We start from the raw sequence: 27,327 nt of genomic DNA on the forward strand, positions 1-27,327 counted from the left end.
TACCTAGTTTGAAAAAAGTTTAAAAATAATTATTTTAAACAAATTAGGGTTATTATATATCTTACCGTCAGCGTGGTGTAGTGGTAAGAACACTTGCTACACCACATGAGGTTGTGGGTTCATTCCCCACTGCTCTCCTGCTGTAGCGCCCTTGAGTAAGGCATGATAAACAGTTTAAACTTCTGCTGAGCACTTAATCAGCAGCATAATTATCGGGCAATTATAATCAATAATATCCCAAACTGCCAAAGTCAACTTAAGACTGGGTCAGGGTAACTGTTGTTACTCTATGTTTAGGTCGCGCATTCGACCTTCCTACATTAAAAGATATATACAAAAAAAATATATGTATTACATAAAAATGTCCAATATTTAAATTTATTTAACTGACTAATTTAACATAGTTACTGTTCTATATTAAAATCTTGTCTTAAGTTATATAGTGTTGTGTTACATGACTTTTTTGTTTTTTATTTTTAGATGATTCGTCAAATATTTGGACCAACAAAGATTGGAAAACTGATTTTAGGAATCAAAAACCAAAAACACAAGTAAATCAAATGTTTAATCTTTTTTATCTGTTTTAAAATCGTTATCTACTTTTAAATATAAAATATATGCTTAGATCTTTGTATTAAAGAAACTATATAGTTGTAATTAACACTTGGCTTTTCTACATGAGGTCGTGGGTTCAATCCCCAGTGCTCTCATGCTGTAGCGCCCTTAAGTAAGGCGCTATAAACGGTACGAACTCCTGCTGAGCCAGCACTTTATAAGCAGGTTAATTATCTGGCAATTATAATTTATAATATCCCAAACTGCCACAGGCAATTTGGGACTGGGTTGGGGTACCAGTTATAAATTACTCTATGTTTAGGTCGTGAAGTCGACTATTCCACATCAAAAAATAATAAAATATGTGAATCTAACTAAACAAATGAAATATTTAGGAGAAAGACAGCGACACTTTTGTACTGGTTGGCATTGACGACTTGCTAAAAGATCTATCTGAATGTCATGTAACCTTACAAGGCATGTTTCAATCAAGGCATGCTGTTGAAGTCAAAGCAGATGCTGAGATATGGAGTGATACACTTCAGCAGGTTAAAACATTTTGTTAAATTATTATTTCTGTTTTTTTATATATCTCTTTATTCTCAATGTTGTAAGGTTGACTTTGCGACCTAAACTAGAGTAGCATTAGTTACCTTGATCCAGTCTTAAGTTGTCGTTGTCTGTTTAAGATATTGGAAATTATAATTGCTCAACAAAGCTGCTGGTTATGTATTTAATTAGCAGGAGTTTGTATCATTAATAGCGCCTTACTTAAGGGCACTACAGCATGAGAGCAGTAGGGATCGAACCCACGACTTCATGTGTCAATATTTCACCCTTTAGTTAGCATTTTAATTGTCATAATATGGTCACAACTCCCAATTAATATTTGTTCATGATAATTTGTTCATGATAATTTATCCCTCACATTGAGCGGAAGTTTTATTTATTTTGTAGGCCTATAAAAAAATGTACATTGTCGACTAAGCTATATTATATATAGGTGTATTTTTCTATAGTTGCATACTAAATTTTAACATTGCTAAACTATTCTTAGTATATTTATATAAAGATTGTTTTATACCCATATCACATCAAACTAAACTAAAGTATTTCTTTCAGTTGGGTGAAATAGTAAATTTGTGGGTCTCGTGTCAGGACAAATGGATGTATTTGACAAGAGTGTTTTGTAGTGATGCAGACTTGGCTGCTAGGTTCTCTAAATATGCCAAAGACTTTGCGTTCATTGATGAGAAATATCGAGAATTTATCACAGCTATGACTACAGACCCGAAGGTTTTGTCGGTGTTATCAAGGTAATTTAAAATAATTTGTTAATTTTTTATCAATTAGTTTCAAACTTTATTACTAAAAAGAATTGCTTAAATATCATAGCATTCTTAAGCTATTATTGCTATAAACTTCCGCTAAGCCAGCACTTAATAAGCAGCTTAATTATGAGCAATTATAATCTATAATATTCCAAACTGCCATATGCAACTTGAGACTGGGTTGGAGTAACTGATGTTACTTTATGTTTTAAGTAAGCCTTTTTACATTAATAATAAAGATATACAAAAAAGTTAATTATTTTAAATAGAAGTTCTTAACTAATATAAGTTCTTAACTATAAGTGTTTTCTTAATATTTTCTATTTTTAGGCGCCATGGTCAAAAAGGATGGAGGGAACTACAAGGTGAAAATCTACGGAAACACTTGGTTTTGATCATTAACTCAGAGGAAAAAGTTTTACATGGAATTTCATCTTTGCTTGATGATTATAGATCTCAATTCTCAAGGTTTATTTTTTTAACCATTACTTATTCTTGAATAAGCAATTTTTACGGCCTTTACAGAGTTAGTATCTAATCACTTTACTTCGTCTTATGTTGTCTTTTTTGTTTAAGTTAATTTCTTGTTTAACTTAAACTTTATTTGCTTTAGTTTAAAATGATTTTAATTGGGGTCAGCCTTGAGGTAATTCCTGGGCAAGGATTTTGATTAATTCAGTTTTTTTACTGCCAAGAAAATGTTAAATATATTTACAAATGTTAATATGAATATTTTATTAATCTTTTTACAGGTTATATTTCCTTAGTGATGATGATTGTGTGAAGTTACTTGGGATATCACGGCAACCTAAAGCTTTATTGCCTTATGTTAAAAAGTGTTTCAACGGAGTAACTGACCTTATTTTCACTCTGCCTGGTGCATTGGGAGATCAAATTAACAAGAGTTTGGATTTAGAGCTACATTCAAACAAGTGAATATTTAAATTATTTTAATTTTATGTATTTTTAATGTAAAAAAGGCTTTAATATTGCCAGTTTGTAATTATATAAATTATATTTGCCCGATATTTTAAACAGCTTATTGGTTTTTGGTTTAGCAGGAGTTTATATTGTTTTTAGCTCATTGCTCAAGGGCGCTATTTTTTTTCTGTATATATCTTTAACCTCGATGTGGGAAAATCGAATGCGCAACTTAAACATAGAGTAACATCAGTTACTTCGACCCAGTCTCAAGTTGCCTGTGGCAGTTTGGGATATCATAGATTATAATTGCCTGATAATTGTGCTGCTGATAAAGTGCTGACTCAGCAGGAGTTTAGACCATTTAATACCATTTATACAATATTAATTTAATATTAATAATAACTTGTTTTAGATTGGAGGTTACACATGTAATTGGGAACTACGGCGAAGTGTTGCAAATTGAACGTTTAGCAGCACAAAATATTGCTACAAGTTGGTTGAAAGCTTTAGAATCTAGAATAAGAGCTTCAGTGTTTAAACAACTTCAACTTGCTATTGAAGAAAGAATTAAAAATGGTATTTAAATTTAGTTAATCTATTTTTAATTTATTTTTAATGTTTTCTGTTTTATCTTAAGGTAATAGGTTTTATTTTAACAAAGAGTGTACTGTTGTGACATGTTTAAGCAATTGGCAAATGCCTGGTTTAAGGGCAAATAGTGTGGTATTGGTGCTGCTAAAGCCCAAAACCATTTGGCTTGTGATAAGTTGCCATGACTAGTATATTATAATACCAAAGCTTGTTATCAGGCTTACTTGATAGTACTATATATATATCAAAGCCTTATATATCAAAGCCTTATGAATGATACAAATGTTTATCTATCGAATCAGGTTTTAAAATAAAAACTTTTATTTGTGGTGGCAGGTTGATCAAAACAGTTAATTATGTGTTAATACCATAGTGTTAAAAGAAGTTTATAAATTATGTACTAACATTGCTTAACAGATACTATTTTAAACCTAGGTACATTAAAGATAGTAAACGTGATGGAAGAAATATGGGAGATGGATTCACTTTATGATCCTGTAAACCCAACTTCTTACACATTTAAGTATAACACTTTAACATTTACATTTTTTTTAAATTTATTTTTATATTTATTTAACCTAAAGTAACATTTGTTACACCGACACAGTCTCGAGTTGCCTGTGGCAGTTTGGGGTCTTGTAAATTATTATTAATTTATAATTGAGCTGCGTATTAAGTGCTGGCTCAGCAGAATTTTAAAACATTTATAGTGCCTTACTCAAGGGTGGGGATTGAACCCAGAACCTCATGTGGTGAAGAGCAGTAGGGATTGAACCCAGAACCTCATGTGGTGAAGAGCAGTAGGGATTGAACCCAGAACCTCATGTGGTGAAGAGCAGTAGGGATTGAACCCAGAACCTCATGTGGTGAAGGTGTTCTTTACCACCCAAATGCACTGCCAGTTTGTGCAACACTTGTATTAAATAGTTTTTGTTTTTTTTATATACAGTCATTGGTTGTTAAAATTCTCCAGCCAAGTCGTGTTGCTTGCCAACAGCATTTTATGGTTTCGAGATGTCCATCATATGTTGAAGAAAGGTGGGAAAAAAGAAGATCATGAAAGAATTAAACAAGATACAATCTACAGACTTAAACAATTTGGGTAACTGTGTTAAAGTTGTATTTTTGTATTAGTTCTTTTTATTACAGTTGGTTATATAGGTAACAGTTTGACGATTGAACTTCTAGGTTTAATGCCATTATAGATTTATTTAAAGTGTTAACCGGTATTACTTTAGCTTATTTTGAAAGTATAATAAACTTTAACACTTTAAGACTGGGTTGGGGTATAAAAAATGTATCTATAATAAGGCTTTAACCAGCAGCATGGTGTAGTAGTAGGTACATTTTGGCTTTACTACATATGGTCCTTGGTTTAATTCCCATGTGGTCCTGGGTTTAATTGGTCTTATGTTGTAATGGTACAAACTCCTGCTGAGCCAAAACTAACCAAGCAGATTAGTTGTCAGAGAATTATAATTTATAATATCCCAAACTTGCAAAATTAACTTGAGACTGGGTCAAGGTAACATATGTTACTTTATGTTTAGGTTGTGAAGTCGACCTTTCCATATCAAGGATAAAAAAATACAAAAAACAAATTTTTAATAAAATAAACATTTTTAACAGGAAAGTGCTACAAGACAATACACCTCATGTTGGCAAATCATTACTGAGAAAAAGACTTCAACTAATTCTATCAGCTTTGATTTTACAAACTTCTCATCAAAGAGATATTTTAAAAACATTTGAGGTTGAGAATGTAACTTCAGATTCCTCTTATGCTTGGCAGAGCTTGTTAAGGTAATACTTTACACTTTATCTGAATGTTTGCACAACATTTAACAATTTAGTTGGTTAGACTTGAGTTACTGCTGTCCATATTATACAATATACATAGAATAGGTTGTATATTAATGTTTGGTTACATTCTTTGAAAACTACTTATGCATGGGCATTTAAAGACAATTTATATATAATAAAACTTAGTGAACAATATATTTATAGGCCTAAAAAATTTATAGGCCTAAAAATGATTTTAAAAAATTTTTATTTTATTTTTTTTATTTTTGTGGTGTGTGGGTAAATTATCTTTGACAAATATTGGTTAATAGTTACAACCATATTACGACAATTAAAATCCTAACTGTAGTGCTGGTTATTGACTAATAAATACTAATTTAACTTTAATTTTTAAGGCACACAATTGATATTGATGATTACTCAAAAGTGGATCTTTTGAAACTCAAACCAGGCCTCCTAACTCTATCCTCAGTCCTACTTAAACCAGTATTAGTTGGTAACTGTTACATTGAACAACTGGGTCATAGAGATTTATATGGGTTTGAATTTATGGGTATTTCAAGTGGTCAAGTTGATGGAAAAAGCAGTGTTCAGCTTGGTAGTGTTATTACTCCAATGACTGAAAGGTATTTAGTTTTGTTTGTTAATTTTCTTTTATATATATTTATCCTTGATGTGGGAAGGTCGAATTCGCAACCTTAACATAGAGTAACATCAGTTACCCCGACTCAGTCCCAAGTTGCCTGTGGCAGTTTAGGATATTATAGATTATAATTGCTCAATAATTTTGCTTCTGATTAAGTGCTGGCTCAGCAGAGATTCATAGCATTTATAGGGCCTTACTTAGGGTGTTACAGTGTGAGATCAGTGGGGATTAAACCTGCGACCTTATGCGATGTAGCAAGTGTTCTTACCACTACACCACTCTGCTAGTTGTTCCTTAATTAACTAAATTTTATGCCAATTTTAGAGTGATTTACACCAGATATATTTGGTAGAACTAATGAGTTATACAGTCCGGCAACATATAACCCAACAACTTTATAAAGTATTTTAAGCAACTAAATAAGATGTATAAATACATGTCTTTATTGTTTATTTTATAGATGTTCACTTGGTCTAAACCTGGCTATCCACCTTGGTCAATGTGCAACCTTGTTTGGTGAAAACTCGGTAGGAAAATCAACAATAATATCAGATCTATCCCGTGCCTATGGAAAACAACTTATTACCGTTACTTGCTCTGATCAGATATCTAACAAGATCTTTAAACAGTGAGTTGTTGGTATATCAAGAAATTGTGCCTATCTTCAGTTTAAGTATGAATATTACATTACGAAAAAATCAATACAGCGTAAATCACATTATTTATATATACCGGCAGTGTGGTGTAGCGGTCAGAACACTTGACTTCACTTTATGAGGTCCTTGGTTTTTCTTCACTGCTCCTATGCTGTAGTACCCTGAATAAGGTGCTATAAATGATATAAAGCTGGGCCGGTACTCAATCAGCTGCTTAATTATCTAGAAATTATAATTAATAATATTTTAAACTGGCAAAGGCAACTTGGGACTGAGTCAGGGTAACTGTTGTCACTCTATGTTTAGGTCATCGACTTTCTCATACCAAGAATAAATAAATATATATATTACTAAATAATTTTTATAATTTCCTTAGGTTACTTTCTGGCATGCTAGAGTCAGGATCCTGGTTGTGTTTTGACCATGCTCATAAATTAACAATGACTTCTCTTTCAAAACTGTCCCAATATATCAAACAGATACAGGATTCGTATGCTTATCTTAAGACTTATCAGCGAACCCAATATAGCATTAGAGGGAAAGATACCTCATATAAGTTAAAGGTTTGAACTAAAGCTATTTTATTATGCTTTTATATTATATTTATATAATAAGGAAAATAGATTACTTAACAATAGCACTGTCTATTTTTTATACAATTTAAGATTTTGGATTTTATAAATTAAACAATATTTCTATCAGTATATTTAATATTTGTTTATCTTTAATGTGGAAAGGACGACTTGACAACCTTAACATAGAGTAACATTTGTTACCCCAACCCAGTCTTGAGATGACTTTAGCAGCTTGGGATAATATAGATTATAATTTTTTGATAATTAAGCTGCTGTTTAGGTGTTTGTTCAGCAGGAGTTCATATCGTTTATAGAACCTTACACAAGGGCACTACAGCATGAAAGCAGTGGGAAACAAACCCAGGACCTTATGTAAAAAAGCTAATTGTTCTGACCACTACACCATGCTGTCAACTTTTCCAAGTGTTTTAAAAAATTACAATTCTTTTAAATAATCTTGAATTAACTTTTAATTTTTAGAGAAGCAACTCTATTCCATCATTACACCAAGTCTACCCTCAACCTTCCAAACTTGAAGCACACATTCATATTGGTGAATCATATGAAGACCATACAACCAAACCATCATATGAAGATTATGATATTTATACCCTTGGGTTTAAGCTACCTAGGGACTCCCAGTTTGAGCACTTTGATCCTGGTTCGTTGGTATTTGCTGGGCGACTGTTGAATGTTAAATCTGGGTTTGCTACGCTAATGACTTTTTCTACTAATCAAGGGTAAGTTATAGGTTAAAATATTTGTTATTTATTTAAATTTTTTCTTGATATAAAAAATTTCTATTTTGTAAACATCAACTCTTTTAAAAAGTTTTTTTAGCAATTAATGCTAGCCTATTTATTGTTTCATAAACTAATTATTTGCCTACTCATTTGAAAGGGATTATTAAGTCACATCTCTCAACTAATATTCACTTGTGATGAATTGCTCTTGTACCATAAACAACAGTTTTATTTATTTGCAGACCTTTAAATCAAACATACAGATTTATATTTTGTTAACTAAGCCCTGTTATATGTAGATTGGGCATACACATGTATGTATCAATCACTAAGCTTATATTTAGATTATATTAAATAAAGTAAATTAACTTTAACTTATGACTTGTTTAGATCGTATCCTGAAGTCCCTGATTCAATGAAGTTAACTTACCGACCAACTTGCCTAATTAAGCCAGACCAACTTAAAATTATTGAGGTAATGTTTTTTGTATTTAATTACTTTACTTACATGTAAATAGTTTTGTTGTGTAATACAAAGTTGAGTATTTGTAATTATTTTGATTTTTGTTCAGGTTTGGTTACAAGCATCTGGTTTCAACGACGTGATCAACTTATCAAAGAAACTGGATTTAATGCGCAAGGTTATAAATGGTAATGCTGATCATATTTCATGCTCTAACACTTCAAATATTATGCACTCATCACCAACTAAGGTAGGTGTAGCATAAATTTAAGGAATGTAAATTTTTTTTTTTTTAATAAGCAACAATATTTTACAAAGATATTTAATAGCTTTTACTGATTAACTTATGTATAAGTCTCGTAAAATGTAAAATGCAGCACTTTCTAAACCATGAATAAACTTTTTTAATATGTTAATAATTTAAAACTTGCTTTAGTTAACTTGGTAAATTTAAGGAACTTTTTTTTTGGTGGTTTTTGACTAGGTTCTAAATTTGGGCTTAAAAAACATACTGGTTCAAACTTTATTAAACTATAAATTTTACCATTTAAGTAAGCCTGTTTTTTGCATTCTCAAATTTTGTTTTATAACAAGTTTGTACAAAATTTTTCTAATGTTTAGATGTGTTCCATTGGATTGCCAACCCTGAAATTAATAATTGAAGTTGCCATGACGATTAACTGCAAGCTAAAAACTGTGCAGAGAAGTCGTACCCAATCACAATCAAGCAACAGTAGAGCAAGTTCACCTACAGGTTGATTTAAATACTCTGTTACTTCCCTAAATTTTAATGCATTTAAAGATTTACTAAATTTGTGTGACAATTTATTAAAAAATTTTTGACACTGGCAGCGTGGTGTAGTGGGTAAAACACTCAGCTTCACTACATAGGGTTATTAGTTTGATCCTCACTGCTTACATGCTTTAATTCCGTGAGTACGGTGCTATAAACAGTATGAACTTCCTCTGGGCCAATACTTAATCAGCAGCCTAATTATAATGCAATTATAATCTATAATATCCCAAACTGCCAAAGGCAACTTGAGACTTGGTCAAGGTAACAAATTTCACTCTACGTTAATGCTGTAAAGTTGACCTACCCACATCAAGGATAAAATCATATATAATAAAAGCCTTTACAATATTGTTGGTATTATTATTTTATTGCTTACAGTTTCCCCATCTCTCAGCAGCATTGGAAGATCAAGCAGAAGATCTGAAGTTGCACTTTCCAACGTTAATGAAGAAATTGCAATCTTAAATGCTGTACTTCGTGTTATTACACCAAAGCTTGCAAAGTATTTAAAATATTGTACAAGGCATTTTACTATTAATTTACTTATACTTGTGATTTTGCAATTTAAAAAGTAATGCCAGTAGTTTTTTTAAACTTGGCTATTACTAAAAATGCATTATTTTTACACCTTTTTCCTTAAAGTTTAGTTACACTTAGTTTTTTTAATTTTTATTTAAAGTATTTCTTTAACACATTTTTTGATTATGTAACATTAATTGTAGTTACAACACATTGGTTAAGTTCAAGGAATGTTTGCGAAATATTTTTCCACAAAGTAATCAGTCGTCAATCGGAGAACAAGACCCAGTTTTAGCAGGTAGATCTACTTTGTTGTTTTAATAACTACATTGGCAGTGTGTTATTAATCTGGCAATGTCTTATAGGGGTTTAAACACTTGGTTTCACCACATAAGGTTCTTGGTTCAATCCCTAGTGCTTACAAACTGTAGCACCTTTAAGTAAGATGCTATAAACAGTACGAACTCCTGCTGAGCCCCAGCACTTAATCAGCCGCTTAATTATCGGGCAATTATAATCTATAATATCCCAAACTGCCATAGTCAACTTGGGACTGGGTTGGGGTAACAAATGTTACTCTATGTTTAGGCTTTTATATTTGGTTAACCAATCTATCTACATGTTTACAATTTAGCTGAAATTGAGCAACAGATGGTTGCAGAGAAGCTGCAGCCTACCCAAGATTGGGTAGCAAAGGTGTGCCAGCTTCACACAGTGTTAGAACTTAACAGAACTGTTGTTATAACTGGTGCAGCAGGTGCTGGCAAGACCACCTTGTACAAGTAAGTTTGATATAATTAAATTAATCGTATTACTAATTCCTTGTTTAATTTCCATTAAATTAACTGTATTACTATATAAATGAAGCTTATATACAAATATATAAATGTGTTCAATTTTAAGGCCTACTTATTGAATAAAACTGCTGTCTTTGGTTTGTAAGTAAATTATTACACACAAACATTAGTTGAGAGTTGCAATAATATTACAACAATTACAATGCAGGTCAGAGGGCTGGCTATAGTCTACTAGGTAATAATAAGACAACATTTGGTATAGTGTTTACATACCAGCCAAGCATAAATCGAGACTTAGTTTTGCTATATCCAAACTTAATTTTTGTTAACATAGAATGCTGGCCAAGGCTTTGAATTCTTTATGCAGTGAAGCTTCATCTAAGTTCTTGAAGCAACCAAAAGGACAAGTTCATGGATTACCTGAGGTTTGGACAAGATTTTAAATTGATAAATATTTGCTAAAGAGTTTTGTGAAATTTTGTGATGTATAAATAACTTTGTTTCGTTTTAGAATAAATTCTCCGTTGAGAGTTTAAGATGTGGTTCAGCTGGTAGTGCTTCTACTTCAAAGAATGTTTTAACATCATTAGGTAAAAATAAACTAACATTATTTAAAATCAGTTTGTGTAACATAAAAGTTCTAATAGTTTTTTTTGTGAAATGTGTATATACAGTAGTGGTATAAACACTTGGCTTTACTCTATGAGGTCATCTGTTTAATCCCACTGCTCTCATGCTGTAGCACCCTTACGTAAGACACTATAAACGCTATGAACTCCTGCTAAGCCAGCACTTAATCAGCAGCTTAATTATTGTGCAATTATAATCAATAATATCTCAAACTGCTAAAGTCAAACAAAACTGGATTGGAGTAACAAATGTTACTCTATGTTTAGGTGAAGTCGACTTTTCTGCATTGAAGATTAATAAAATAAAAAAATTGATTTTGAATTTTTCTATGTAATGTTCTATTTCTATTTTTATAATTTAATTTTTATTTTTATATGTAAAAACATTAACTAAATACACAAAATTCCAATTTTAGACCTTCCGGCCCCTGGCACAGATTTTTTTGACCATGATAAAGATTACAACAGAATTGACACAACTGTAGTGTTTCCCAATGCTCACGATGTTGCTGAACTATTTGGCCATTATGAAAATGTGAATTTTGTTTGGAAACAGGGTAATCTAGTTGCTTTTCATTAAACTAAAAAGTAAAAAAATTTAACTTTAAAAACTTTAAAACCGCCAGAATTGTGTAGTGGTCAGAACACTTGACTTTACTACATGAGGTCCTGGGTTTAATGCCTACTACTTTCATGCCATACTACCCTTGAGTAAGGTGCTATAAATGATTTAAACTCCTGCTGACCCATAAACTAAACAGCAGATTAATTATTTGGCAATATTCAATAATATTCCAAACTGGCAAAGACAACATGAGACATGGTTTGGGTAACTAATGTAACTCTATGTTTAGGTTGTGCAGTTGACTTTCCCACATTCATGATAAATAAATATAAAAATACTAGCTCACTACTTTCTTTATTTTCCTGTGTTAATTAAATTTCAAATAGTAATTTAACTGAGTTTCATGTTGTAATATTGCATTAACTTTTTTGCTTTTAAAAGTAAATAAGTAAATTGTATTATGTTTATCTAGGCCTTCTTGTGAAGCTGCTTAGAGAGTGCACCATAGTTCACAAAGTCACGGGAAAACCAGAACAGAAATCTGAAAGCAAACTAAATACAACTTTGCAGCCTTCAACTGGTGGCCAGAATAAAGAAACTGTCCCACTGGCCAAGAGATTACCAAGGTATGTTAATGTTGGACAATATGTAACTGAAAATTAACATTGTTTTTAATATAACAATATTTTATATATCGAAATTACTTTTACACCTACATAGTTTATTTGTAGGTTTTTTTATATTTTAATAAATAATAAGAACCTTCTTTTTTATTAATTTAACAAGCGGCATGCTGTAGTGGTCAAAACAGTTTCTACACTACATTAGGCCGTGTGTTCGATCTCTAATGTTCCCTTTTTGTAGTGCCTTTAAGTAAGACACTTTAAATGATTTTAACACCTGCTGAGCCAGCACTTAATCAGCAACCTAATTATTAGGCAATTATAATCAATATTTAAAACTGTAAAACTTAACTTGTGACTGGGTCAGAGTAATTGATGCTGTGAAGTTGACTTTTCCACATCCACTTTAAAATTAACAAATACTAAAAAAATTTCTTTGTTTTAAAATAATTGTTGTATTCAACATTAATTTAACTTGTATTTCAGCTTACAAAAGTGGATAGTGATGGACGGTGATGTAGACTCGACATGGGTTGACCACATCAGTTGCTTACTAGACGACCATCAGAGCACTTTACTCAGCAATTTGGACAACTTAAACTTTCCAATTGATACTAATGTGATATTTGAAACTGCTGACTTCTCTGCTGTATCTCCAGCAGTTACTGCAAGGTGATTAGTTTAAGATTAAAATTACTTAAATTTTTTGGTTTGACCACTTGGTTTTACTACATGAGGTCTTTGGTCCCATTGTTTTTCATGCTGAAGTGTCTTTAAGTAAGGTGCTATAAAAGGTACGAATTACTCCAGAGCAAAAAATATTGTTTTTTTTTAGTATCAGTTTATATACTTTATTGAATCATTACTTTACCTAATGGTGTGGTGCCATAGAAAGTTTATAACTTTTGTCTGTTTAAATTAAGAAGTTTTGTTTTAAAATTTGCACTGCTTAATGTTTTATTACAATTAAGTTATTTTATAACAGATCAGCAAATTTGGTTAACATACCTACCTATATAAACTAAAAATACTTTACGATATTATTCTGCTATAACTTGAAAATTATTAATCATAATTAGACCAAAAATGCAGCCATTTTACAACAAATATAAAACTCTTTACTTATATTCTAGTTGTGCAATTCTACATTGTGATATACCGAACCACTGGCAACAGATAGCACATGCCTGGTTTGATATTGCTTATGCTGAGTATGCCATTACACAAAACTGTTTGAAGATTATGTCAGATTTATTGCAAGAGTTGGTCCCTTCTACTCTTCATTTTCTATCGCATAAAAATCTTTCAATCTTAAAAAGTGGGCTGACCAGTTATCAAGAGGTATGTGTTTTAAAACATTATTTTAACAGGTAATTTTGAATGCCTTACTTTAATTCTATTTTTGATATTTAATTAAACAAGACTATTAGTTAGCTCAGTATTTTTTTTAATTTTTGTAATATGATCACAACTCTTATCTGATATTTGCTTGCAGTAATTTATCCAAGCACCAGAAACAGCAGTTTTATTTATTTTAAAAGCCTATAAATTGGCCATGTACAGTGTGTATATGTATATAAATTGTTCACTAAGCTCTATAGATTTACATTGTTTTAAACCAATTAACTAATAATTAAGTATATGTATGATAAAAACTGATGTTATACCAAATATAACGAAACTATAATCAATAATATTTTAAACTGCTAAAATCCACCTAAGACTTAGTCTGGGCATTAAATATTACTCTATGTTAAGGTTGTGGAGTTCATTTTTACAAGCATGCAAACAACAAAAGTTGTCAAAACAACAAAATTAAATTCAAATATTAATTTAACACAACCTAGAAACAATTTTCTCTAAAACTTTTTTAAATTCAGGAAAAAATATCTTTTTCTGGTGGTATAAGAAAGGTTACCTCATTCTTTGATATTTTGTCTGCTTCACTCAAATATCATTTAATGACTAGAGAGTCAATGCCACACCATAAGAATGACAATAAACATAAAACTAGTAAAAGGTTTGCAATATTTATTATTATCAATATTAATGTTCAGTTTAAACCTACTTTTGTTATGTTATAATTTTTATATTTATGTTTATTTATTCTTGATGTGGAAGGCCAACTTCAGGACCTAAACATAGAGCAACATCAGTTACCTCAACCAAGTCTCGAGTTGTCTGTGGCAGTTTGTGATATTATATATTATAATTGCCTGATAATTATGCTGCTGATTAAGTATTAGCTCAGCAGGAGCTCATACCGTTTATAGCGCCTTACTTAAGGGCATGAAAGCAGTGGAAATCGAACCCAAGATAACTACTACACTACGCTACCTGTCAAACTATAGTTTTTGTTTTACAAAATGTGTTAACTATCTTTATTTTAACTACCTAAAACTGAATTAAAATTTGTAGTAGCTACCCTGCTAGTAATAGTATTGATGATACTCACTCCACCGTAACCCACGGTAGCGGAGTTCGCTCACGCTTGGATGATTCTGTTCCTGAAAGTCACCACCAGATGGCGCTAAACTTGTTTGGTTTTGCATTTGTGTGGGCCTTTGGTGGCGACCTTGAGGAGAACGATATGGAGTCGTTTGATCAGTTTATTAGAGGTCAATTGAGAAAGTCAAGGTAAATATTTTTAAAAATTTTTATACTTATTTATTCTTCATGTGGAAAGTTTGACTTCATGATCTAAACATTAAGTAGCACCAGTGGTGGGAACTTAAGTTTGAATGACAACCTATAGAAACATATTTCTTTTAGGTGTATTAACTGAAATGTTATATTTTTAGACAAAGCATAAGCTTTCCTGATTATGAAACAGTTTTTGAATATTTTGTCGACGAAGAATTTGGACGTTTCACATTATGGGAGGACAAAATAGATTTACATTCAAGATTAGTTCCACAAGAGGGGATTTCCATTCCTTATACTCCAGTGCATCAGGTTAATAATTTTAAATCAATTGTTTTTTTGTGGATTGTTAATTTAATGGCCTTGCTATAATATACTTTATAATCTTTATGTGAACATTATTATTCACTGGTTGAAAGCCCTACTTTACGGTCAGGATTTTAATTGTCATAACATGGTTGCAATTTTTAGCTAATATTTGCCCTTGATAATTTACCCACACACCACAAATGGCAGTTTTATTTATTTTATAGGCCTTCAAATTATCAATTTATAAATAGATGGCATGTATTAAAACATGATGTCAATTTTTACATTTTTTTGTTGCATTAATGAAATATGTATTGTATTCTTTATAACTTTTATTAATGCACAAAATAACGAAATATTAAAGTTAAAGAAAATAATACGTTTAGCAAAAAAAATTAACCTAATAAGAACACATATATCACTTAATACGTGTATATAAAGTTAAGCAATTAACTCTTTGGCATGTTTTAAATTTAAACTTATTTACTTTTAGTTGGAGAAGTATTCCTATATCTCTTCCATGCTATTAAAAGCACAGAAATTAGTTTTATTGATGGGTGAAACTGGATGTGGTAAAACTAGTTTGGTTGGGAATCTAATCCATGCTCAACAGAACTTGAACAAAATCAGCATTTCACCAGGTAAAAAGAAGAGTAGTTGATTTTTATAGAACTTTTTGATTGTTGTTAAAACATTTGTTAATAGTTTGCTATAAACACTGCCTTTATTCTATAGCACCCTTGAGTAAAGTGCTATGAACAGTATGAACTTCTGCTAAGCCAAAACTTAATCAGCCACTTCATTTTTAAACAATTATAAAACTGTCAACTCGAGACTGGGTCAGGGTAACAAATGTTACTTTATGTTAAGGTTGTTAAGTCAACCTTTCAATATCGAGGATATGTAAGTTAAAATATTAATATTAATGCAAACTTAACTCTTTTTTTAAAACCAATTTCAGGTCTTTCTGCTGCACATTTCCAACGTTTAATCGAATCCAAAGCCTTGCTGTTTATGAGACAGCACAACCTTGGTTTAATGGCTCACCCAAATGCTATCATATCATCAAGAGTAACGGATAGACATCCTTCTAACTTCTTTCTTGATGATTTATCCATGGCAGGAGTTAATCAACAAACTGTAAATTCATCCAAAGTTCAACCTTGCCTAGAGTTATTAAGACAGGTAAATTTTGATATTTTTTAGTTGATAGTTGTGACCATATGACAACAAATAAAATCTTGACCATAGGGTGGGCAGATATTTTAAAGTATCATTATTTTTTGAATTTGAATTCTATTTTAAATCAAATATAAACTTAGAATTTCTAAAAATTGAATGTTTTTCAGATAATTTGCTTGAATGGAGTCTATGAACAAGATCGCTTATTGTTTAAGTCCCTACAACCTGACATAGCTTTTATAGCAACAGCTACCACACCAGGTTCACCAGGGTCTGGACTGGGTTATTGTAGGTTCACTCTATCTCCAAGACTTACCAGGAACTTTACAGTGATCCACTTTTTAAAGGTATTTTGTCTAAACATTTTTGTTTATATTTATATACCCTTGATGTGGGAAGGTCGACTTCATGACCTAAACATAGAGTAACATCAGTTACCTCGACCCCATATTAAGTTGACTGTGGCGATTTGGAATATTATTGGTTATAATTGCCCAGTAATTATGCTGCTGAATAAATGTTGGCTCAGCAGGAACACTGTTTATAGTGCTTTACTTAAGGGTACTATACATAGAAGCAATGGGGATTGAACCCAGGACCTCGTGTAGTGATTATTTAGTTATTGCAATATTTTTAAGGTGCTCTAAATTTGATACCTATGTTTGTTTAATTTTGTAAAATTTTATCTTTTTAATATTTGGTATTTAAATTTAAAATTTGATTTTTTTGTATGTTAGCCAACTAAAGAAACAATTTTGAGCATTTATCACGATTCAGTTCAGTCCTGGCTTGAAGAATTCCCTGCTTATTCACTTGTTAGACATTATGACCTGTCTCAGGTAAAGACTTTTATTAACTTCTAATTTTTTAACCTTCAATCATTATATAGCTGTTGTCATGCCATAACATACTTAAAATCTTTATGTAAACATCAATATTTATGGCATGTTTTAAATCATTAAATTAATTTTGTCATTTTTCCATTGCATTAATATAGTATGTATTGCATATATTTCTGTTACTTTTATTACTGAGCAAAAAATCTAAATGGAGCTTCATTTACTAGTTTTATATGTGTATCTACTGGGTATTTAATTTAATGCAAGTATAAGTACCGTTACTTGCAAAAAAAAACAGCTTACAAAAAAATTAAATTTCTGGTATCAGTACTTTACGTTTTTTTATCCTTGATTTAGGCAATCATATCAGGATCTTATGATATGTACATGGCAGTCTCAAGTTATATAAAACCAACACCACTACAGGCTCACTGTATTTTCTCTGTACATGATATCAACAAGATTATGCAGGTAAGAAAAACTGGTTTTATTGTTGAGTTTTGTGTTTAATTTTTATTACTCTGAATAAAAACCATGACTATTTGGTTAAATATAAACCATTACTATTTGGTTAAATAAAAGCAATTCACGGACAAATATTAAATTACAAACCCATTTTTTTAGTCGTTTAATTGAAATGCTTTTTTAAACCCCAACTAAACAGTTTATATCTTTCAGGGTTTGTTTTTAATGGCTCCCCGCACAAGGGGTCGACCTAAACCCGCCCGACAACAACTTAAAAGACCTGGGGGTGGTCGTCATGTGGGGAGGTTTAGAACTAATCGGGGATGGGGTAAGTTTAAATTTATGATTTGGTTAAAATCCCGTAAGTTAAAGATGGATTATAAATAAACTGGATCTAAACTTAATAACTTGTGTGTTTGTTCTCTAATTTTTACTCTTTAAATTTTTATTTACATGTTTGATTAAGATAAAATAATTACAAAATTAGTACTAGTAAATAGCCTGTATATTTGCCTGTAGTAATTTACCCATGCACTACAAAAAGGCAGTTTATATATATTGTCCATTAAGCTTTATTATATATGGATTTATTAATAAAGTGTTACAATGAATTTAATATTTAAAAAAATCTCTTTCCTAATTTGTTAAATAGTCAAAAATTTGTTAAAAATAGAATCACTTTGTTTTAAAAACATGTCATATTTATTTGTTTAACAATTCTTAATATATAGGTGACCTTGCAACAGGAGGCATTCCACCCATGATGAGAACTGTTGTAAGGTTATGGTTACATGAATGCACAAGAGTGTTTTATGACAGACTCAATGATGAACATGATAAACATTGGTTCTCTAAATCACTTCATGATACTCTCAAGAAACAATTTTGCTCAAGTATGTATATGAGTGGTGTAGTGGGTAAACTACTAGGCATTAATAGCATGGGGTGGTGGTGAAAACACTTTTTTTTTGTATATATCTTTATCCTCGAGTGGGAAAGTTAAATGCGCGACTTAAACATAAAGTAACATCAGTTACTCCGACCCAGTCTCGAGTTGCCTGTGGCAGTTGGGATATTATAGATTATAATTGTTCGATAATTAAGCTACGGTGCTGGCTCAGAAGGAGTTCATACCGTTTAAAGCGCCTTACTTAAGGACGCTACAGCATGAGAGCAGTGGGGATTAAACCTACGACCTCATGTGTGTTGTAGCAATTGTTCTTACCACTACAACACGCTGCTGGTCTACACTACTTGCTGCAATACATCAGGCTGTGGGTTCAATCCCCACTGAACTAATGCTGTAGCGCCCTGTAGATGTTTAAGTTGTTCAAATATTATTTCATATAGGCTTATATATTTTTTTAAGTTGGTAATACAACTTCTTGTAACAGGCAAAGAAACTAAAACAATGTCACCAACTATTGAGAAAGTAAGAATAATTAAAACTCCAATTCCATCAGGAGTTACTCCCATACCAGGGTCTACATCTACTTCTATAACTTCAACTCCAAGCTTGGAAAATAATAATAATGAACAGGTATTAATATGTTATTTTTGTTATAGTTTTTTAATGGGGTTAATTTTGTTATATAAATAGTTTGATAAACTGTTTTCATGTTGTAGTGCTCTTGAGTAAAGCGCTATAAACGGTATGAACTTACACTAAACCAGCGGCTTGAATATCAGGCATTTTTAATTTATAATATTAAAAACTGTCAAAGGCAACTTGAGACTGAGTCAGGGTAACCGTTGTTTTTTTCTGTGTCAATGCTATAGTGAAATTCATCAACTTAAATTACATTTAAATATAATTTTACATTGGGGAACTGTAAGTTTACATTATCAATCTTGCTTGTAGTATTTACAAATTTTCAAATATAAATGTTTTTATTAAAATAGATTCGAATCAATGGAGTTAGTGACACTGACGGCACGGAGAGTAGTTTTGAATCTCATGCAAATACTGAATTACTAGAAATACAAGTAAGAATTAATGTTACTTAATTATATGCCGGTCTTCAGTAAAAATGATTAACAAAAATCAATTAAAGTAAATCATAAATATCATTGGTTTACTTTAAGTCAAACTTTAGAATTTTTTAAAATTTGTTATAGTTGTTTCAAAAATTTCTTAAAACTTTTTTAGATTTTGGTTACTTATTTAGTTAATTAAAAATTACTTGTTATTTTTGTTGTTACTATTTCGTAATTTTATTATACAAATACTTAATTTTATAATTTTTCTGCAGAAGCAAGAGGGAATGAGTATTAGTGGTGAATCGATGACAATTTCATTAAATCAAACTTCAGATACTTCGCCTTTCAGGTCTCAGATAGAAACTGGAGCTTCATCAGTTACTATGAAAGGTAGAAGTTTTAAATTAATATTTTTAGTTGGATTTATACTTGAAAAAAATTTTCTGGAAATTTGTCCGGCATTATATTAAGTCAGCAGCGAGGTGTAGTGGTCGAAACACTTGGCTTTACTACAAGAGGTTGTGGATTCAATTTCCATCGCTATCATGCTGTAGCGCCCTTGGTAAGGTGCTATAAACATTATAACCTCCTGCTGAGCTAGCACTATATCAGAAGCTTAATTACCAGGCAATTATAATTTATATAATATTCTGAACTGCCAAAGGCAACTTAAGACTGGGTTGTAGTAACTTTCTACATCAAGGATAAATAACTATAAAAAATATTAGTTTGTTTTGCTTGTTTTAGTTTTTAGTTGCCTTCACTTTTCCCAACTTTAAATCAATAGATTTTAAATTAAACATTCAGATCTGGTGTATGAGTCTTCCACATCTCACAACAACGATACTGACCAAGATGTGACCAGTGAAGCCACGACACAAAATGAGGATGGAACAACAACAAGAGCTACAACTGCTGTGCAAGATGATGACACTCAGTCAGGCGTGACTGGTTACACAACCGAAATGGATTCAGGTTAAACATTGTTTTTTCAATTTACTGGTTTAAAATTTTATTTTTTTATTTTATCTTTTTGTATTTATTTATTTATCTTCGATGTGGAAAAGTCGAATTTACGACCTAAACATAGAGTAACATCAGTTACTTCGACCCAGTCTCAAGTCGACTTTGGCAGTTTGGGATATTATTGATTACAATGCTTGATAATTAATCTGCTGATTAAGTGCTGGCACGGCAGAAGTTTACTTTTATAGCACCTTTTATAATGATGCTACTGCATGAGGGCAGTGGGGATCCAACCCAGGACCCCATGTAGTAAACCTAAGTGTTTTACAACAAGCTGCCAGTTACTTTTGTCAGCAAGTTAATATATCTTTTTATAATCTTTAATGACAATAAAAACTACTATTTTAATGTATACTTTTTGTGTAGTATTTGGCAGCAGAAGTGGTTCAGCAAGTGAATCACAATCAAGTAAATCAACTTCGGAAAAATCTTTGCAAGAAAGGAAACCAACTGTAGAATTCTCAAGTTTGTATTTTAGATATTTTATTAAAATTTTGTTACAGACTATTTTAGGTAAGAATTTAAACTTGTTAAACAATATAATTGTGTAATTAAAAAATGCAATAAGTTAAAGTGTAGTTAAAAACATGTTCATGATATTAAAAGTTTGTAAACTTAATTATTTTTTTTTTGTATATATCTTTATCCTCGATGTGGGAAGGTCGAATGCGCGACTTAAACATAGAGTAACATCAGTTACTCCAATCCAGTCTCGAGTTGCCTGTGGCAGTTTGGAATATTATAGATTATAATTGCCGATAATTGAGCTACTGATTAAGTGCTGGCTCTACAGGAGTTCATACGGTTTATAGCGCCTTACTCAAAGGCTCTTCAGCATGAGAGCAGTGGGGATTAGACCCACGACCTAATGTGTGGTGTAACAAGTGTTTTTACCACTACACCACACTGCCGGTCGAATTCTTAATCTTAATACAGTAATTTACAATCTTTTTTACCCAAAGGTTGTTTAAACCCACAATCAACTGTTTTTAAATTCCAAAGCAAAATTGTGTTATTTATTTTTGACCGTTTTTTAATGTTTCAGATGTTGACCAAACTGTGATCTATCCATCATCTGGGTTCACTGTAAGCGAAGATGAAACGAATAAAATGGACGATAACTCATCTCATCAAATGAAAACTAGGCCAAGTGGTGCTAAATTAGGTTTGTAAAATTGATCTAATTTATTAACATATTTGCTCTCATGGCTGTAAAGCTCTTGAGTAAAGCATTACGGATGGCAGGGACTCTTGCTAAGCCAATGCTTAATCAGCAGATTATAATTATCAAGCAGTTATAATCAATAATATCCCAAACTGCCAAAGTCAACTCGAGACTGGGTCAGGGTAACAAGTGTTACTCTATGTTTAGGTCATGAAGTCGACCTTTTTACATATAGGACAATAACTTATTTTAATTTACTTAACTTTTCATGTTTTTTTTTATTTTTCTATCCTTTAAATATAAAAACCTACATTCAACTAAAAACAATTGGCTGTTAAGTTTACATTACAAGTAACAGTACATATACAATTTAGTATAATTGTTGGTATACCCAACAAACATAATATCCTAATTCACAATAGCTTCATCTACTTGCAAAACTAGTTATTACAAGTGTTATGTATGTTACAGGTGTTACTTTTATGCCTGGTTTGATTGATGATGTAGATGTTACAGCAAATACTACTGGACCTCTTATTCCTATTGACCAGGTTAGTTTAAAACACTTTTATTTTACATTTCTTTAAATTAAAGAAAGTTGACTTTGCAAATGTTAAAAATGTACTGGTTTGAACATATGGCTTTACGGCATAAGGTTATTTGATTCCCACTACTTACATATCTCAGCGCTTTTTGGTAATGTTCTCCTGACAAGCTCATAACTAATAAGCAAGTTAACTATCTTGCAATATGCCTAATGATATTCAAAACTGTCAAAGGCAACTTATGACTAAGTTGGGGTAATAATGCTAGCCCATGTTTGGGCGAGGTTGACCTTACCACATTAAGGATAATGTTTGGTTTTAAGCTATACTATAACATAAATATATTAACTTAAGAATGGACAAAATAGCAATAATATATCACAAAATTTTTTTAGGTTTTGAGCCTTGGTGAAGACTCTACATCAATGTTATTTAGTCGTGGCATTCTTGATGTTGCTTTAAAGCAAGCCAAAACAACTGAAACCATTGAAACTTATGCTGAAAGCACTGAAGCCCAACTTTCTAAAGCCTTGCAGATTTGCTTAGAAGGCTATAATGAAAGTAAGTCAAAGTAAAATAATTTAAAACTTTTTATTTACTTTGATAATTATAAACTTTAAGTAAATTTATAGCTAGGTTTGGGATAAATTTATATAACCTTACTTTATTTATTTTTTTTAATTATCTTTAATATAGAAGGTCAACTTAATAGTCTTACTATAGAGTAATATCAGTTAACATGATCCAGTCTCGAGTTGCCTTTAGCAGTTTGGAATATTTTAAATAATAATTGCCCGATAATTAAGCTACTGATTAAGTGCTGGTTTAGCAGGAGTTCATACTGCATAAGCAAGCGCCTTTCCTAAGGGCGTAAATTAGTTTTTTAGTACATAGTCATTTAATTGGCAAACTATATTTTTTTATAATATATTGTTTAAATTTAATTTTTGACCTATTTATAAAAAGTTTATATTTTTCACTTTTATTAGAACAAAAACATGAGATAGATTGTATGGACCTCGTTTTCTTCGGCCAAGCAGTTCGCCACGCCGCTAGACTTTCAAGGATTTTATCGATTAAAAAGAATGGTCATGCTCTGCTGCTTTCGTCATCACGGCTCACTGGTCGTCACGCTTTAATCAAACTTATTTCCTATCTTAGCGGGGCAACTTTGTATTCTATGGAACCTAATATTGTGCCAGATAATTTGAGAGATTCCTTAAGAAAGTAAGTGGAGTTTTTATATTTCTATTTTCTGTAATATAAACATGGCAGTGTGGTGGGGTTCTTAGGACACTTGGTACGCAACATTAGGTCCTGGGTTCGATCTCCACTGCTCCTATGCTAAAGTGCTTTTAAGTAAGATGCTATACATGGCATGAACTTCTGCTGAGCCAGCACTTAATTACCAACTATTGGGAAATTAAAATTATATTATCCTAAACTGTCAAAGTCAACTAGAGACTGGGTCAGGGTAACTGATGTTACTTTTTGTTTTAAGCAATGAAGTCAACCTTTCCACATCGAGAATAAATAAATACAAAAAAATTAAATATCTTTTATATGTATGATATTAACTTGTGATTATATTTATTAGGCTGGTTAGAAGAGCAAGCCACTCAGCAGGAATCAAGAACAAACTTGTTGTCTTAACTATTGATGGTCCATCAGCCACTAATTCCGAATGCTTGGATGATATATGTGCTCTTATAAGAGATGGTAAGTTATGAGTATTTAAATAATTTAAGATTTCAAAGTATGAATTTAAGGTTCTGAGGTTAATTTCTACTGCTACTATATTGTTACATTCTTGAGTAAGGTGCTAAGAGTATTTAGCTGGGGCTTCAAATTTGAGTAAGGTGAAACTAATGATAACTACTTTGTAATTGGCTAAAAAGTCAAGCATATATGTTGTACATATATGTTTAATTTGTAGGTTTACAAAATAAAAAATGCCATTTGTGGTACATGGCTAAATTATCACAGGCAAATATTAGTTAAGAGTTGCAACCATATTACAACAATTAAAATTCCAATTTTAGGGCTATCAACTAGTTACGACTAAAATAAATTCCAAAAAAAAGAACTGGTTAAAACTATTTAATTGCTGGTATCTTTTAGGTCAATGCCCTGCCTTGTACTCCCAAAGAGAATTAGCATCAATTGCTGCAGACATGGGTGCATCAAATGCTAAAACAAGCAACTCAGACACGAGTATTGGTGGAAACAAGATGACAGCATTGGAGAAATTGGATTTATACTTGGATCAATATTTTGCAAGAATTGTAACCAATCTACATGTGATAGTGTTGGCTTCATATCCAGAGTTTGAAGGTATAGTTGTTAATAAAATTATTTAATAAACATAATTTATAAATGCCTTTTAATTAAGATTAATAAAAAGAAAATAACGTATAAATAAAGTGTACAATAAATGTTTTTTATATATATTTTTATCCTTGATGTAGAAAGGTTGACTTCACAACCTAAACATTGAGTAATATTAGTTACTCCAACCCAGTCTCGAGTTGTCTGTGGCAGTTTGGGATATTATAGAATATAATTGCCCGGTAATTATGCTGCTGATTAAGTGCTGGCTCAGCAGGAGTTCATACCGTTTATAGCGCCTTACTCAAAGGTGCTACAGCATGAAAGCAGTTTAGATTGAACCAAAGACCCTACGTAGTGAAGTCAAGTGTTGTGACCACTACATCTTGCTGCCGGTTGCACTAATTTGAAATTAGTTAAACAAAATTAAATTTTTAAAAAATTGACTTTACTGAACATGAAATATGAAAGTTTATAAAAACCTTTATATCTTTTAGGTTTTTATGATGTTTCTTCATCTAGTAAAGAGGAATGCAACAATTTATTTTTTCACCACAAGAAAGAACTCGAGCAGTTTTACAACTTACTAAGAAGGTTTGTAGAATGTTTAATCAACATATAATTTTAAAGTTTGTATATATGGGAATTAACTTAAATTTTGTTTAGTTTTTATTGTTTTTAAACTTAATTTTTTAATATATATTTAAATTTAGTTTATATTTTTTTCCTGTTTTTGAAAAATATTATAATAGTTTTAATTTGATGTATTTTACCTAATTTAAAGACTTTTTTATATATTATTAAATTTTGATGTAAAAAGGTATGCTTAAACAAAACATCCCTGACCCAATTTCAAAGTGATTTCGACAGTTTGTGATAAAATAATTATAAATGTCTGAAATTTATCAGCTGATTAAGTTTTGGCTCAGCGTTTGTACTGTATAGTAAAACAGTGAGGATGTATGGAGACAAAGTGTTCTGACAACTACACCATGCTGCTGGATTGTATAATTCTAAGTAAAACTCAGGCAATTTTTAATATATTGTATAATTGTAACTTTTACAGATGTCCTGACTTGCTGATAAGATTTTCCTGCATTGATCTTTACAATTCATGGGATCATTCTTCATACCAGAAACTTGCTCACCATCACCTGAAGAAATATACTGAGAAAAATTTTGATGAAGATGATGATATGAAAAATGAAAATGGTTAGCTTTGTCAAATTTTGTTGATGATTATGTACTACAGAGAAATTTTTCAAAATTTGGTTAATTCAAAATGCCATTGCCAATTAAAGTGTAGTTGACCTAGTAATGTTACTTTTATTAATTAGTTTATTAATTAGCAATTAGTATTTAAAGACAATTTTGTTAGTTTCTAACTTAATTATGTAAAATTTAATTTAATTTTTTATGTTATCTTACCACGCCTATGTTTATTTTATTATATGGTATTTTGTAACATACATTTGGATCTTTTTTCCAATAGAAAGAAGACCAGTATCTATGCCTTGGAATGCATCGATATCAGAAGGCCAACAACTTTATAATGTTAGCCAGATGATGGCTTTAATACATTTAGATGCTTTAGCTCGAATTAAAGGTAATTTAAATGAAATCAACTTTTTAAAAGTTTATTTTTGCTAGAAAATGCTCGGTTTTTTACTGTTATGACATTTGCAGAGAGTATATATAAATTTACATGTAATTTATAAGTAGGTTATGTTTAAAAAAATATAAACAAGGGTTACCATTTTATTGTTTTTGAATAGGTTGTACTGGTCACAACGCAGATATAATCGTTACTTCTCATACCTTAAAGCAAATGATTCAACTTTTTGTTGGAATCTCTAAGATGATTAAAGTTAAAGAAACAAGGCATATTAAACGGTAGATAGCAAACTGTTGTGACACTTTTACCAATCTCATAATTAATTTTAAAACAGAATTATAGATTTTTATAATAGATTTTTTTTCTTTATTATTTGATATAAAAAGGATAACTTCACGATTTAAACATAGAATAACATCAGATACACCGACCCAGTCTCGAGTTGACTTTGTAAGTTTGGGATACTTAGCAGGAGGTTATATCGTTTATAGCACCTTACTTAATGGCCCTACAGCATGAGAGCACTGGGGATCGAATCTATGACTCCATGTAGTGAAGCCAAGTGTTTTTAAGCTGCTGGTTCCTTGAGTTTTTCATTTTCAAAATAATTTGTTTATATTTTTTAGTTATGAGAAAGCTCTTCTTAAGATCCAAGATGCGGAGGAAAGTCTTCATGGATACCATCGCAACCTCCAACTTCTTCTCCCAAAACTAGCCTCCGCAAGATCCACAGAGCGCTCCTGGAAGAAGCACGTGGAGGAAGAGAGGGAAGAGTATGGAGAAGCGAAACAAAGATGCTCTATTGAAGAGGAAAATATTCTGATTCTGGAGAGAGAGTTAGAAGTACTGAGGGAGCAATCAAAAGTTGCTTTTGATCAGGTTTAAGTTGTTTTTAAATATTTCTCCTTTTGTTTTAGTTTTTTCTACCTAACTGTACTAATTGGTATCTCCAAGTTGTTTCTTTAAGAGTTATATATATATATATATATATTTATTCTGAATGTAGAAAAGTTG

At 31.2% G+C, this 27,327-nt stretch overlaps 1 protein-coding gene across 1 annotated transcript in view; it reads left to right on the forward strand.

Moving 5' to 3' along the window:
• LOC145751855 (dynein heavy chain domain-containing protein 1-like) overlaps positions 1 to 27,327 on the forward strand; it is a 56,640-nt gene that overhangs the window by 14,070 nt on the left and 15,243 nt on the right. Inside the window, exons 26-76 of the mRNA XM_082567977.1 lie at positions 481 to 551; positions 951 to 1,103; positions 1,678 to 1,871; positions 2,217 to 2,354; positions 2,639 to 2,818; positions 3,223 to 3,386; positions 3,837 to 3,924; positions 4,351 to 4,503; positions 5,031 to 5,204; positions 5,600 to 5,830; positions 6,311 to 6,478; positions 6,883 to 7,069; positions 7,562 to 7,821; positions 8,215 to 8,299; positions 8,397 to 8,537; positions 8,909 to 9,041; positions 9,462 to 9,585; positions 9,806 to 9,900; positions 10,237 to 10,384; positions 10,734 to 10,824; positions 10,911 to 10,989; positions 11,445 to 11,585; positions 12,066 to 12,219; positions 12,703 to 12,888; positions 13,350 to 13,557; positions 14,097 to 14,236; positions 14,635 to 14,853; positions 15,018 to 15,171; positions 15,662 to 15,809; positions 16,130 to 16,353; positions 16,518 to 16,697; positions 17,088 to 17,189; positions 17,547 to 17,660; positions 17,868 to 17,982; positions 18,386 to 18,547; positions 19,049 to 19,194; positions 19,557 to 19,640; positions 19,907 to 20,024; positions 20,442 to 20,609; positions 21,027 to 21,125; positions 21,706 to 21,825; positions 22,297 to 22,376; positions 22,766 to 22,931; positions 23,360 to 23,597; positions 23,968 to 24,089; positions 24,492 to 24,704; positions 25,196 to 25,292; positions 25,765 to 25,910; positions 26,191 to 26,304; positions 26,474 to 26,591; positions 26,940 to 27,192. Of these exons, the coding sequence (XP_082424103.1) occupies positions 481 to 551; positions 951 to 1,103; positions 1,678 to 1,871; positions 2,217 to 2,354; positions 2,639 to 2,818; positions 3,223 to 3,386; positions 3,837 to 3,924; positions 4,351 to 4,503; positions 5,031 to 5,204; positions 5,600 to 5,830; positions 6,311 to 6,478; positions 6,883 to 7,069; positions 7,562 to 7,821; positions 8,215 to 8,299; positions 8,397 to 8,537; positions 8,909 to 9,041; positions 9,462 to 9,585; positions 9,806 to 9,900; positions 10,237 to 10,384; positions 10,734 to 10,824; positions 10,911 to 10,989; positions 11,445 to 11,585; positions 12,066 to 12,219; positions 12,703 to 12,888; positions 13,350 to 13,557; positions 14,097 to 14,236; positions 14,635 to 14,853; positions 15,018 to 15,171; positions 15,662 to 15,809; positions 16,130 to 16,353; positions 16,518 to 16,697; positions 17,088 to 17,189; positions 17,547 to 17,660; positions 17,868 to 17,982; positions 18,386 to 18,547; positions 19,049 to 19,194; positions 19,557 to 19,640; positions 19,907 to 20,024; positions 20,442 to 20,609; positions 21,027 to 21,125; positions 21,706 to 21,825; positions 22,297 to 22,376; positions 22,766 to 22,931; positions 23,360 to 23,597; positions 23,968 to 24,089; positions 24,492 to 24,704; positions 25,196 to 25,292; positions 25,765 to 25,910; positions 26,191 to 26,304; positions 26,474 to 26,591; positions 26,940 to 27,192 (7,586 nt within the window). The remainder of the gene's footprint in view (positions 1 to 480; positions 552 to 950; positions 1,104 to 1,677; positions 1,872 to 2,216; positions 2,355 to 2,638; positions 2,819 to 3,222; positions 3,387 to 3,836; positions 3,925 to 4,350; positions 4,504 to 5,030; positions 5,205 to 5,599; positions 5,831 to 6,310; positions 6,479 to 6,882; positions 7,070 to 7,561; positions 7,822 to 8,214; positions 8,300 to 8,396; positions 8,538 to 8,908; positions 9,042 to 9,461; positions 9,586 to 9,805; positions 9,901 to 10,236; positions 10,385 to 10,733; positions 10,825 to 10,910; positions 10,990 to 11,444; positions 11,586 to 12,065; positions 12,220 to 12,702; positions 12,889 to 13,349; positions 13,558 to 14,096; positions 14,237 to 14,634; positions 14,854 to 15,017; positions 15,172 to 15,661; positions 15,810 to 16,129; positions 16,354 to 16,517; positions 16,698 to 17,087; positions 17,190 to 17,546; positions 17,661 to 17,867; positions 17,983 to 18,385; positions 18,548 to 19,048; positions 19,195 to 19,556; positions 19,641 to 19,906; positions 20,025 to 20,441; positions 20,610 to 21,026; positions 21,126 to 21,705; positions 21,826 to 22,296; positions 22,377 to 22,765; positions 22,932 to 23,359; positions 23,598 to 23,967; positions 24,090 to 24,491; positions 24,705 to 25,195; positions 25,293 to 25,764; positions 25,911 to 26,190; positions 26,305 to 26,473; positions 26,592 to 26,939; positions 27,193 to 27,327) is intronic.

Source organism: Corella eumyota, chromosome 5, assembly GCF_963082875.1.
Source record: "Corella eumyota chromosome 5, kaCorEumy4.1, whole genome shotgun sequence".
Taxonomy (NCBI): Eukaryota; Metazoa; Chordata; class Ascidiacea; order Phlebobranchia; family Corellidae; genus Corella; species Corella eumyota.